The 12,102-nt window shown below is 33.4% G+C and overlaps 3 protein-coding genes across 3 annotated transcripts; 2 read left to right on the forward strand and 1 right to left on the reverse strand.

Annotated features, from left to right (window-relative positions):
* Window positions 1-3,858: 3,858 nt before the first annotated feature.
* Window positions 3,859-6,277, forward strand: LOC140826531 (MYB-like transcription factor EOBII). Its single transcript, XM_073188911.1, has 3 exons — window positions 3,859-4,080; window positions 4,397-4,526; window positions 5,772-6,277. Exons 1-3 carry the CDS (start codon window positions 3,945-3,947, stop codon window positions 6,109-6,111), a joined length of 606 nt encoding a protein of 201 aa, XP_073045012.1. The 5' UTR covers window positions 3,859-3,944; the 3' UTR covers window positions 6,112-6,277.
* A 3,417-nt stretch (window positions 6,278-9,694) lies between these two features.
* LOC140828269 (large ribosomal subunit protein bL12c) lies at window positions 9,695-10,484 on the forward strand. The gene has a single exon (XM_073191255.1). It carries the CDS (start codon window positions 9,766-9,768, stop codon window positions 10,333-10,335), a length of 570 nt encoding a protein of 189 aa, XP_073047356.1. The 5' UTR covers window positions 9,695-9,765; the 3' UTR covers window positions 10,336-10,484.
* A 789-nt stretch (window positions 10,485-11,273) lies between these two features.
* LOC140826786 (uncharacterized) lies at window positions 11,274-11,704 on the reverse strand. The gene is made up of 2 exons (XM_073189287.1): window positions 11,668-11,704; window positions 11,274-11,608 (listed from the first exon to the last, which is right to left on the reverse strand). Exons 1-2 carry the CDS (start codon window positions 11,702-11,704, stop codon window positions 11,274-11,276), a joined length of 372 nt encoding a protein of 123 aa, XP_073045388.1.
* Between the last annotated feature and the right edge of the window lie 398 nt (window positions 11,705-12,102).

A 12,102-nucleotide genomic window follows, 5' to 3' on the forward strand; every position in this document is an offset into this window, starting at 1 on the left:
GAGACCGTCTCACACAAATTTTTGCCAACTTTTAATTATATCTATCTACCTCGTCAATAAAAAAACAAATTTCTTGAATTATAAGTTGACTGCATGGCATTAACTTCATTTTGCATCCCTACTTTTTCCTTTCCACGAGATCAAGGTTTTCACCTATCGATTAGATTTAATTTACATAAGATCCTTCAACTTCTGGTGGAGTACTAGCTTGCATTACGTAAATTAAACCTAATCGATCGGTGCAAAATCTTGATCTCGATCGTGGAAAGGAAAAATAGGGATGCAAAGTGAAGTTAATGCCACTACTTAACTAGCTAGTTAGGTGCTACTTAATTTGTGGCTGAAATTATTAAAGAAATTGAACTAGTGAAAATCGGAATTAACCAATAAAGATTTGAGAGAATATATATGTAGGAGCTTTGACCGAACATGGGGCTTTAACAACTGATGGATTTTGGCACAACTTGGGTCCAACAATTTTATATATATATATATATATATATATATATATATATATATATATAGATTAATGTAAAATTAATAACTATATTATTTTTGGTTTTTTATGAGAATCAATTGTTCTTTATACTCCCATGTAATTAAGTAGCTACTTGGAAGTATTATATTATGATTTATTGGCTTTAAAAATTTTGCAACCTAAGATGCAATGGAAGCTTATTGTTTATCCATATCTATAAACTAAAATACATTATAATATAATTTATACGAAAGATATAAAAAAAATTTGGTTGATATATTACGTGACCACTTAATTCAATTTTAAGCCACAAAATGGCCTAGTGGTGACGAATTGATTAGACAACATTACACGAGGCCATTAGTTTACAAAAAAATACAAGTAATCAAAGATCTATAAGTCCACATAATCTTTCTCCAAAATTTCTTTCCACTTCGGTAATGGTGTAAAATAAACTAAATATTAAAGTGATTTCAAGTTTGGACTTTAATTATTGTACATAAAGTAGCTTGATTAAGCTCACAATGCATCATAGGCTTACTTTTGGACAACATTCCATGTGGCACAATATTAGATTAATTAGGTTGAGACTCGTAAATTTCAACTTTGTGTGTCATGTTTTGTGGTCATTACTACCATGATTTTGTGGTTGTACAAAAAAAATGTAATGGAGATTCCGCAATAACCGAAACATGATTATGTGACAGTTCTCGCTATCAACAAAAATGGTTATTGTTTCGAGTAATGACTTAAAGATGATAACAACAGTACATTACAGTTCAGTTCAGTTCGTATTTTTTTAAATTATGAAATAATTAAGGTATCGAATTTCGATTGTTATGTTAAAAGAATTAGAAAAAATATATATTTTTCATATGATACAGCGCAAATAGAAAACATAAAAATGATTTCATTCCGGCATATTATTATTTTTTTAAGAAAAAAACACATAATTTTAAAAGTTGTAGAGGATTAAGTAGTAATATGGTGGAAACATTTAAAGATGAACGATGGGGATCAAGTTAGGGATGAGTCAGTTAATGGTGAATTAATTAATTTTAATTAGACAACATATCACAATGCAGTATTTTGTCTCTTTCTGTATTTCATCGTCAAGACTTGTGTGTGGATAGGAACGGTCTAAACCTAATTCGACGCGCCATTTCATTAAATTATCACTTGTCTAAATCTATCTATATCATTCTAACACTTCAATCAATTGAGCGGATGGAGGATAAAGAATTGAAAACCTTCAACTTTAAGTATGATTCAAAAAAAAAAAATAAATCGACTTTATATATAATAATTAAAAGTTGGAAACCTGTCATTTTAGTCATGTACTTCATATTTTTTGCAATTTTGTTCGTTTATATTTTCAAATTTCAATTTTAGTAATTCTTTGACGTGATGCTGCATATATGTTGTCGACATGACATCGATATTAAAATTATTGAAATTGTCGAAAATTGAAAGATATAAGAATAATAATGAGATTTTACAATATAAATATCTAAAATCTAAAGAAATAAACATGCTGGTTCAAATCGTATTTTTTAATTAAAAGTTTTGAATTAACGCTAATCTTCTAATAATATTTTTTTCCCAAATGGATTATATTACGTACAAAATTTAAAAGTACATTCCAAATTTTTAATATTTTTCTCGTTAAAATCAAGTGCTTGAATTTTTTTATATCTACAATCTGTAAACTTTATAATCTCATTCCAAAAATTGCAATGTGAAAGCATGACTACTGATGTTTGATGTTATATATATAAACGAGAAAGATTAAACATAACCACGAAGGACGATAAGATACTATAATAATTGATGGGTGAGTACTTTAATTTTCGAAATTCTTTTTTAGAGAAAAAGAAAATTAAATGAAATAATAATAATAATAATAATAATAATAATAATTTGGCTGATTTTGTTAAGATACGAAGAATACTGTTCTACCTCGATCGTGATTGGACTAGCCCGTACTTAAGTACTTCGAGGTCGGTCCAAATATTACACAAATTAGGAATTATCGTTAAAGATTTAAGGTTTACTGAACTGTGAGGTTGTCTGCATCGAAGTACGGGTTAACGGGTGACCCGTTCTTTTTGTGTGGATCGCATAACCAATTCATTATATATCAAAATAATGACATACTAAATTTGCGATAAAATAAAATAAAACAATGATATGCTAGATAGAAGACTGGACAATGTTTTATATATTTTTGTTCACGTATAATTTATTGCAAGATTGAATTCAAACCATTTGATTTTAGATTTGAATTGTTTAAATAATATATTTAATTATGTAAAAAATAAATTAAATTATCGATTTGTGTCTAACATCGATCTGAGTTCAATGTCAAACCCTGAAAATGGTACTGGGAATAGGTTCACCAACCTTGACGTACTTCAATCACAAAACTCTTATGTTGCACTCAGATTGATGAATTTGATTTGGAGAAATATTTGATGAGTGAATTTCAAATAACACATATCTTTGGTTTATTTAAAATCTACCACAATTATTATTGAAATCAATGAAATTGATATGATATGAAATTAATTTAAAATTCACTTGAATTTCGTTTATCCAACCAAGATAAGAAATTGAAATCAATGGATTTGAAATGGAGTGACGAATCTGACATAATTGATGAAGTTGTGTAGGGATGGATGGATTTAACATAATTGATTTTAAATCCATTATTTCAATTACCTTGACTTGTTTGGATGACCAAATTGAAGTTAAATCAAATTCACCCTCTTGCACAATTTAAATACATAACGACCATGGGCTCCTTCGGGTGCCTTGTCCCATATTGAATTCTTACCGGGGCCTAATCTGTCACGGATTTTTCCATGCGTCATTACTATCCAGTCCAGGCATTAGAGCTTTTATCTTCACAAAATTCGAACCCAACAGGATTACTTTGTCATGACCTATATGTCCAGGAGTTCTTGAGTTCGAATTCTGAGAAGATAAAAGCTCCAGTGTCTGGGCTGGAGAAGTTCTATGAATAATGACGCATGAAAAAGCCAGTGAGAGAAAAGACCCTAGTAGAAACCGAAGATGGGACAAGACTCCCGAAAGAGCCCAAGATCGAGATAGCCCATTGTCGTTATAAAATAATATTTATAGTGGGTTTAAAATGCACTCGAGACGAGTGTCTTTAAAAATTTAAAATATATTTTTACATTTCTCTTTTGGAACAATCACATCACACACTTTATCCAAAAAAAAAAAATTAATTACACAACCAGCGTGGGAAAAAAACAAAGTTAGGTAACCTTAATTTTTTTTTTTCATGCCAATTAAAAAAAATTTTAAATTGTCTAATTAGACAAGGTCTATAAATTGAGAACAGCCTCCATTACATTTCTTCAATCTTCAATTAAAAAAAATATATCTTCATAATCTAAGCAATACTTCTCTGTCGATTAAAACACATATTTATGCAGATATGGATAAAAATCCATGCATTTATCAAGAAACCGAGGTGAGGAAAGGGCCATGGACCATGGAAGAAGATCTAATTCTCATCAACTACATTTCCTATCATGGCGAAGGTGTATGGAATTCTCTTGCTCGATCTGCAGGTATTCAATATTTTTCATTTAGCTTTCCACGACGTTATATTTCCGACTTTCCAGAGGACCTCATAGCCGATACGCCGATACCTCGTCCATCACGAGTTCGAGTCAGCTTGCGGCGGGGGCGTGTAAATAAAAATGGGACGATGATTAAACCCTAACAAACTTACAGTCTTTCTTCTTTTTTTTTTTCCTTTTTTATAATATATATATATATATATATATATATATATATATATATATATATATATATATATGTATGTATGTATATCAGTATATGTATGAAGGTGATATATGAGTTGATCGTGCGTGTTTCTTTTAGGTCTTAAACGCACCGGGAAAAGTTGCCGGCTACGTTGGCTTAACTACCTTCGGCCGGACGTTAGAAGGGGAAATATAACACCCGAAGAGCAACTTTTGATCATGGATCTACATGCAAAGTGGGGTAATAGGTACTTTCATCGACTAGCTAATTTCTTCTTGCATTAAAATTATCTTTGATTGATTAAAATTTTACGTATGAGATCTTGAGTTCAATTACATACTTTTTCTACTGATATTTTTATAATTTAGAGAATAAACTTAAACCTTAAATTCATTTGAAAAAAAAAAATGATGGAAAAAGGTGGTTTTTCCTTATATCCAAGAAAATGGATTCACCGACTTGACGTATTGTAGCTTTCTCCCATGTTTTAGGCTCGTGGGTTTTGAGTTGGAGTGATACTACAAGTACATTTATATTTGTATATCAATTTATACAACACAAAAAATTCAATTTTTCAAAATCTTACCATGTATTGAATACAAAATCTCACGATATCACAATAAAATCTCGCGTTGTAATAACTTGTAATATCACTGTAGCGATATATTAGTTGTATATATAGCATTATTCTTCAAGTTATGGGTGCGCATCATATGCCATTTGAAAGAATATTATAGTGTGTGCAAAAAATTCGATCACATGGAAAACAATTTTTTTACCAATATTTGGAGGGATGGAATTCTTATTCTCTTTAGATGTACAAATTAAACCATGCCTGAAATGAAATGAAAACGTGGGGAACATGTTATATTAGTTATCCTTGGATACAAACGAATCGTGATCCAGCAAAGAAACATGTGCATTTCTAGTTTGTGGTCACTAAAAAATCTCCAATCTATTTCTTTCAAATTCAAACAAATAAAATCGAGTACTTTTCCCTTTTGCTTCGGAGTCCTTCCATTTCTGTGAGCATCGATCTCATCGATATAACAAGGCACGTTATTCTTTCACTAGCAACTTTTTCGATCGAGCTAGGTCACGTGGTATATTATATATTTAGATAGTAAAACATGTAAGATGGAATTTATTTTGGGAATTAAATTTAGAAAATAAAGAAAGAGAAGAAGAAATTGGAAAGGTATGGCGTGAAGTAAATAAAACACGTTTTATATGAAGGAGGAGGAAAGGGACGAACGAATTTCCATAAATGGGAGAACCCAATTTGAAATAGGGCACATGCTAGCACTTGCTATGATTTGAAATAGCAGCTAACTGGTATTGCTAGCTGGTTACATTATTATGTTGAAATAGACATCCACCTTATTGTTTGGGCTCTTCCAGGACATTTAATTTACATTGGTACCATTCATTTCACTTTTAATTTGAACTACGTACGTGCACAAAAAATATGTATAGTTAATTTCTTGATCAGATGGTCGAAGATCGCGAAACAGTTGCCTGGAAGAACCGATAACGAAATAAAGAACTACTGGAGAACTCGAATCCAGAAGCATGTCAAGCAAGCTGAGAATTTCACCGGCCAAGTTTCGGAACACAGCAAGGATCAGGCGAGCACGAGCAATCTATCCGGTTGCTATCCGACGACGGATCACACGGTTGAATCCTATTCCCCACCTTCATTTAATGGGAGTGTGGAGAATTTTCAAGGGCCATTCCCCTATGAAACAAATGACAACATTTGGAACATGGAGGATATTTGGTCCATGCAGTTTACTTCATGCATGCATGGAGATTTAAAAGATAATGAATGAGTATCATCAACCAATAAACTCACCAAATTATTTACCCTTTTTTAATTTATTCTAGTGCTCGAATTAAGTATCGACATGTGTAATATATAAATTATATATGATGCTAAATATAATAGCTATATTTTGTTTATAAATGCATTGGATATATATGTGTCGATTTCCTAAATTTCATTTTTGAGACATAAACGTATATATATTTGGTTATTGGATATCTCTTGTGTTTCACAAAAAAAATTTAGCACATCGAAAAATTTCGGTTTCTGTAATTTTTTTATACTGAATTCGAAAATTCAGTATTTTTTCACACCCCAATATATATGACTAAGATTTCGAACTAAGTCATCTAAAATTTGAAGACCCTTTTTACTTAATTAAAGGAGAAAATTTTGTTCCAAAAATTAGGTAAATAAATGGTTCCACATTTGGAAGTTAATTAACTTGCTAAATCTTAACTTTCTAATTATTTTAACAAAAAGTGTACTTATTTGTCAATATTATTGATATATCAAATCAAACGTTTGCACGAATATTAAAGCAAGCCAAGTTAATTAGGTAAATTTACATGTAGGATATATATAAAATCAAGTCGTGTTCAAATAATGATTGTTTTTATGTTAATCTAATGATTTTTCATTAGTAAATTAAGGTACTTTTTTCCGTGACAAAGAGTTCGATAATTGGATATTCATATGATAGAGACTTCACCTTAGTTGTCATCATGCCGACTACTTAAGTCGTGTCATAATCATCTTTATAATCTGTCCCTTTCGATGTTTCAATATGTAATCTTTGGCATATAAATACTAATTAATTAATATTGCAATGGAAATAATGGGTTGGAAATTGGAATTAACGTTAAGAACAAAATTATACAATTTTGAAAAAATAAGCACGTTAGGTATGCCATGAAACTCTAGAAAATTTGAACGAATTTTAAATAAAAGGAGAAAAAAAAAGGTTCAATTGTTATTTTAAAAGATAAATAATCTTATTTTGAAACAGAGTGTGTCTCATGTGAGACCGTCTCACGGATCATAATCTATTAAACGGGTCAAACCTACCCATATTCACAATAAAAAATAATAATCTTAGCATAAAACGTAATATTTTTTCATGAATGACCTAAATAAGAGATCTTTCTCACAAATACGATCTGTTAGACCGTTTACACAAGTTTTTGAAATATAGCCTAAAAAAAAATTGTCCATATTCATTTTTCGTGATTTCTAGGTGCATACATACTACATGTATTGTGAGATGAGATAAGATTAATGTTGTGAGTAGGTATTAATGGCCCCCAGGGGCATAGGCCGTGTGGTAAGGGCTTGGAGTGAAGGACTGTTAATCCATGTTGGTAAAGGTTCGAGTTTCGGCTCCCCCTTTATGGTGAATTGCTCCAGCCACCCTCTCCTCTGGGTACCTGCTGCCGATGCATAACCCTGATTTACCTCCCTTCACGCCGGGGCTTGGGGCGGCTCTGTGTGGGGCCCTCGGGGGTGGGGTTCACCCTTTTTTTTGAGATAAGATTAATGTTGTGAGTAGGTATTTTGTGAGACGATCTCATATATATTTATTCATGAAATTGTTCAACCACGTTTATATTTACAATAAAAAGTAATATTTTTTGTATAAAATATAATTTTTTTTCGTATATAACCCAAATAAAATATATTTTTTATAAGATTGATTTTTGAAGATCATTTAATAAGATTTTTTGTATAATTTTGGTGGGGGTGCCAGATACATGCGGGAAACAAATACCGAACTTAACTCTAGGAAAACAGGCACGCGAAAAGGTGGCATAACTATTTCTGACAAATTTCAACATTTGCTTTTTTTATTATTATTACTCTATAAATGTGTTTCAATTTCGACATTTGCCTAACTCTAATTAATTCATTTATGACGGATCTCGAATTCAATTCACCACATAAAAAAAATATTAATTTTCATATAAATAGTAGTACTTTTCATGATAAATATGAATAAAGTCGACTTGTCTAATCGATACAAATCTGTGAGACGATCTCAAAAAAAACCTAATTAAATGATCAATCCACAGTCCCATATCAAGATTATGATTAATTCCTTTGTCGCGATATATATTCATACTCGCATAGATGATATTCGAATCCAAAATCTCACATGCTTATACAACAAAACGTGTGAACATTACAAAATATTAATGATAAAATATTTTTTAAAGAAATTCCAAAAATCAAACATTTTGTCCATGCTTTTGCAACGAAAAATTGAAGAGGCGATTTTATTATACATATTGGAAACATTTTTTTCTCCTAAAGAAAACCTTTAATTTAATTTCAAAATTATAAAAACAAAAAAGAAATCTTCAATTTTATGAGTAGGTCTCTTGTGAAATAGTCTCACCAACCCTACCGATATTCACAATAAAAAGTAATACTCTTAGAATAAAAAGTAATACTTTTTCATGGATGATCCTAGACATGTCAAAACGGGTTGGCGGGACGGACCATCCCGCAACCCGCCATTAGACGAGATGGGGTGGGCCTCTAAATGGTCAACCCAGCCCAACCCACCTTGGACAGCAAGTTAGGCGGGCCGACCCGCTTATTTTTTTTAAGAAAAAAATGCTAAACAATATCACAGTAAACATAGAAGAAAAATATATTTCAGTCAAATAGTTTCATAAAATATTTTAAACATTGAAATAAGAAATTAAGAAAGCATACAACATAATCCATAAAATGTAAAGTGTTTAAACCAAACATGAAGATCGAGACATGGAAGAAAACATAAAGTCGAGGAAAAAGACGGTTGTAAATTTTAAAAAATATTATGTCTTCAACAATACACATAATTAGCAAACTTTCGTCGGTCCACAAAATTTGACTGCAACTCGTCGGACTTCAAACGAAACCGCTATTGGTTTCACAAACAACTGCTATGCTTAAAAATTATTTTAGGATTCATGAATAAAATTTACAAAAATTTCTTCCCTTTCGTTTTCTTTATGTATATCTGTAAATTTCTTTCTTTTTTTATATATATTTGTTCTAAGACCCGGAGGTGCGTGAAACTTATTCCAATTTTTATATAAAACTTAAAACTTAAAAATCTAAAATTTTATCCTAATTTGGCGAGCCATCCTGCCTCGTTTGGGACCGACCTGTCTTGACCCGCAACCTAAACGAACTCAACCCATTTGATCTGCCTCCAAACGAGCTGCTATTTTATCAACCCAATCCGTTCAATTTTTATAGCGGGGCGGGCTTGCCCGATGGATCTAACCCAATTTGACAAGTTTAGATGATCCAAAAAAGAGATCTGTCTCATAAAATACGACCGATGAAACTGTCTAACACAAATATTTGCTTAATTTTATGACAACTCATAGTCAGCCAAAAATGGTCCATTTAAATTTATGACAACTCGTTAACGAGTAGTCAGCCTTTCAAATAACAAAATATTTTAATATTGGGCCAGACCATGAATGAACCTAATGTATATATCAGAAATAGGGCTCAAATAAATGGGCCATATAGCCCAACTATTTTTCCACAAGGGACTTTAAAAAGTCCAAAGATAAATAAAATTGAGAAAAATTGCCTTCGATACTCATTCTGTGCTTGCTACCTTATCCTATTTTCTCCACTCTTATAATCCAAAATAGCCATGGCTTCATCTCTTTCCTCGGTTAACCTACGCTACCCCTCTTATCCTACACCCTCCACCGCTTCCCCTGCGCACCCCTCCATCATCTTCCCCAGACAAATCTTCGAGTCCACAGTCAAAATCGCCACTAAACTCCACAGCCGCCGCGCTACGGTTCTCCGTCACATTGCCGCAGTCGATGCCCCAGAAAAAGTCGTCGAGCTCGGAGACCAGATCTCAAACCTAACCCTAGCCGATGCTCAGAAGCTAGTCGAGTACCTCCAGGACAAGCTCGGAGTCTCCGCGGCATCATTTGCCCCAGCCGCGGCCGTCGCGGCGGCCCCGGCGGCTGAAGCAGCTCCGGTAGTGGAGGAGAAAACGGAGTTCGACGTTGTGATCGAGGATGTGCCTAGCAACTCTAGAATCGCGACGATTAAGGTGGTTAGGGCTCTGACTAGCCTAGCTTTGAAGGAGGCGAAGGAACTGATCGAAGGATTGCCGAAGAAATTCAAGGAAGGAATCTCGAAAGAAGAGGCCGAGGAAGCGAAGAAGCAGCTGGAAGAGGCCGGGGCTAAAATAGCCATCGTTTGATGATGTTCCTGGTAAGAGAATTGATTAAATTTTTTTCTTTTTGTGGAGGATAAAGAAATTCGATGTATTATTGGTAGTTGTAGCTGAATTCATCTGTAATGAAAGTAAACCAAAAAAATTTCATTTCAAATTGATCTGCTTCACTTTTATTTGTGCATTGATATGGACGGAGGTTTATTTGTGGAGAAAATCCATGGATTGTTGAATTTGGTAGATTAAGGATTGACTGAAAAATCGATCAAAACGGTTTGATTTGTTTTTGCACCCTTAATTGGAACAATCCAAAAGTAAGGTCGAACTAAGCCTGTATTGGATATTGAACGGAGATGAAATGCCAAGGGATTGCGGCTTTGTATTATATGAAACTAAGGAAATATATGTGTATTTATAGCATTTATGTTTACAAAAAGATTATGAAATTTTAAATGTGGATGGATCCCAAAATTCACTAAACAGTCGTGACAAAATTTCTACCAAATCTCAGTTTTCTCAAGTCCCCGGCGTGTCGGCATGTTCATATTCATATTTTTTTTTAGAAAATGATTAACTAAATTGTTATAGAAGTTCATTCTAATCAATTATAAATTTATTTTAAATCTTTTATTTTTATTATTTAAGACACACTATTTTCAAAATAGATTAGAGAGTATATTTTTTCAAATATAAGTAACAAGAAGTTAAATTACAGGACGCAAAAACTCCTAGTTCATGGTTTAATAAACGATTAAAATCAGTGAACAAAGAGCGTGACATGTATTATTCATCAATCCCAACTCCCAAGACCAAGGGTGAAATGGACACTTCATACTCACCTATGAATCCAAAAAGTGACAAAATAGAACTTTCAATGGGCACCAACTTATTCAAGGCTAAAGTTTTTATTTTCTCCACGCTTCATCAGAGTCACGTAAATGCAAAATCAAGAAAGTGTCCCCAAATTACCCCTCGTCATTGAAGTTATTAATCCCGGTAAAAGAAACCCTGCCAAAACCCAAATGACCAACCTCGTACCAAATCTCCTCTATTTCGAACTCCGCACGTATTTTGCCCCTGACCTCTTCTTCCATAGCAATTCCCGATATCCCTTCGCAAGCCCTTCTCTTTCTCAATATTTCATCCAAATCCCCTTCGCACCATTTCCTCTCAGCTTCTTCCGCTATCCTCTGATTCCGCTTCGTCTTCCTGCGCCTAAGGCATCTACGCGCCACCGCCCACGGCAGCTTGAGGAAAGCCAGCGCCAGGAGATTCACCACCACGCAAGGGCAGCAGCACACTGCCACGCAGTCGGCTATCACTCCCGCCGTGCAAGACTGGCATGATTTCCCCGTGCACCTAATTGACTCTCCGCCTTCGACTTCTTCAACTCCATACCTCCGAGGCCTAAGGTGACGGTGGTGTTTTCCCACGGCTCCGGTCGGCAACGACGATGCTGGAGACGGGTTCCGATCGTCCATTAATTTGATCGGACTGAGTTTACATGCATATCCAGCATATAAACATGTCGAAAGCAGCAATGTTATACACTTGTTGCTTCTGTTTTTAACCCTGTATTAATTAATATGTAGAAGAAGTGGTGATCTGGTAAGTTTTTCTAACAATGATCAAATGATATTTTTTTATATAAACATAAAATCTTTTTTGAAAGAAATATTACAAGATTCACGTGCAAACCCACGAGCAATAGTTGAAAACTTGGCTCATCTGTGAAATCTATTCTCCATTTCTTCACACGATAAGGAGAACCAGGAGAAGTGTAAATGAAACGAT

This window comes from Primulina eburnea, chromosome 3 (assembly GCF_022965805.1).
Source record: "Primulina eburnea isolate SZY01 chromosome 3, ASM2296580v1, whole genome shotgun sequence".
Classification (NCBI taxonomy): domain Eukaryota; kingdom Viridiplantae; phylum Streptophyta; class Magnoliopsida; order Lamiales; family Gesneriaceae; genus Primulina; species Primulina eburnea.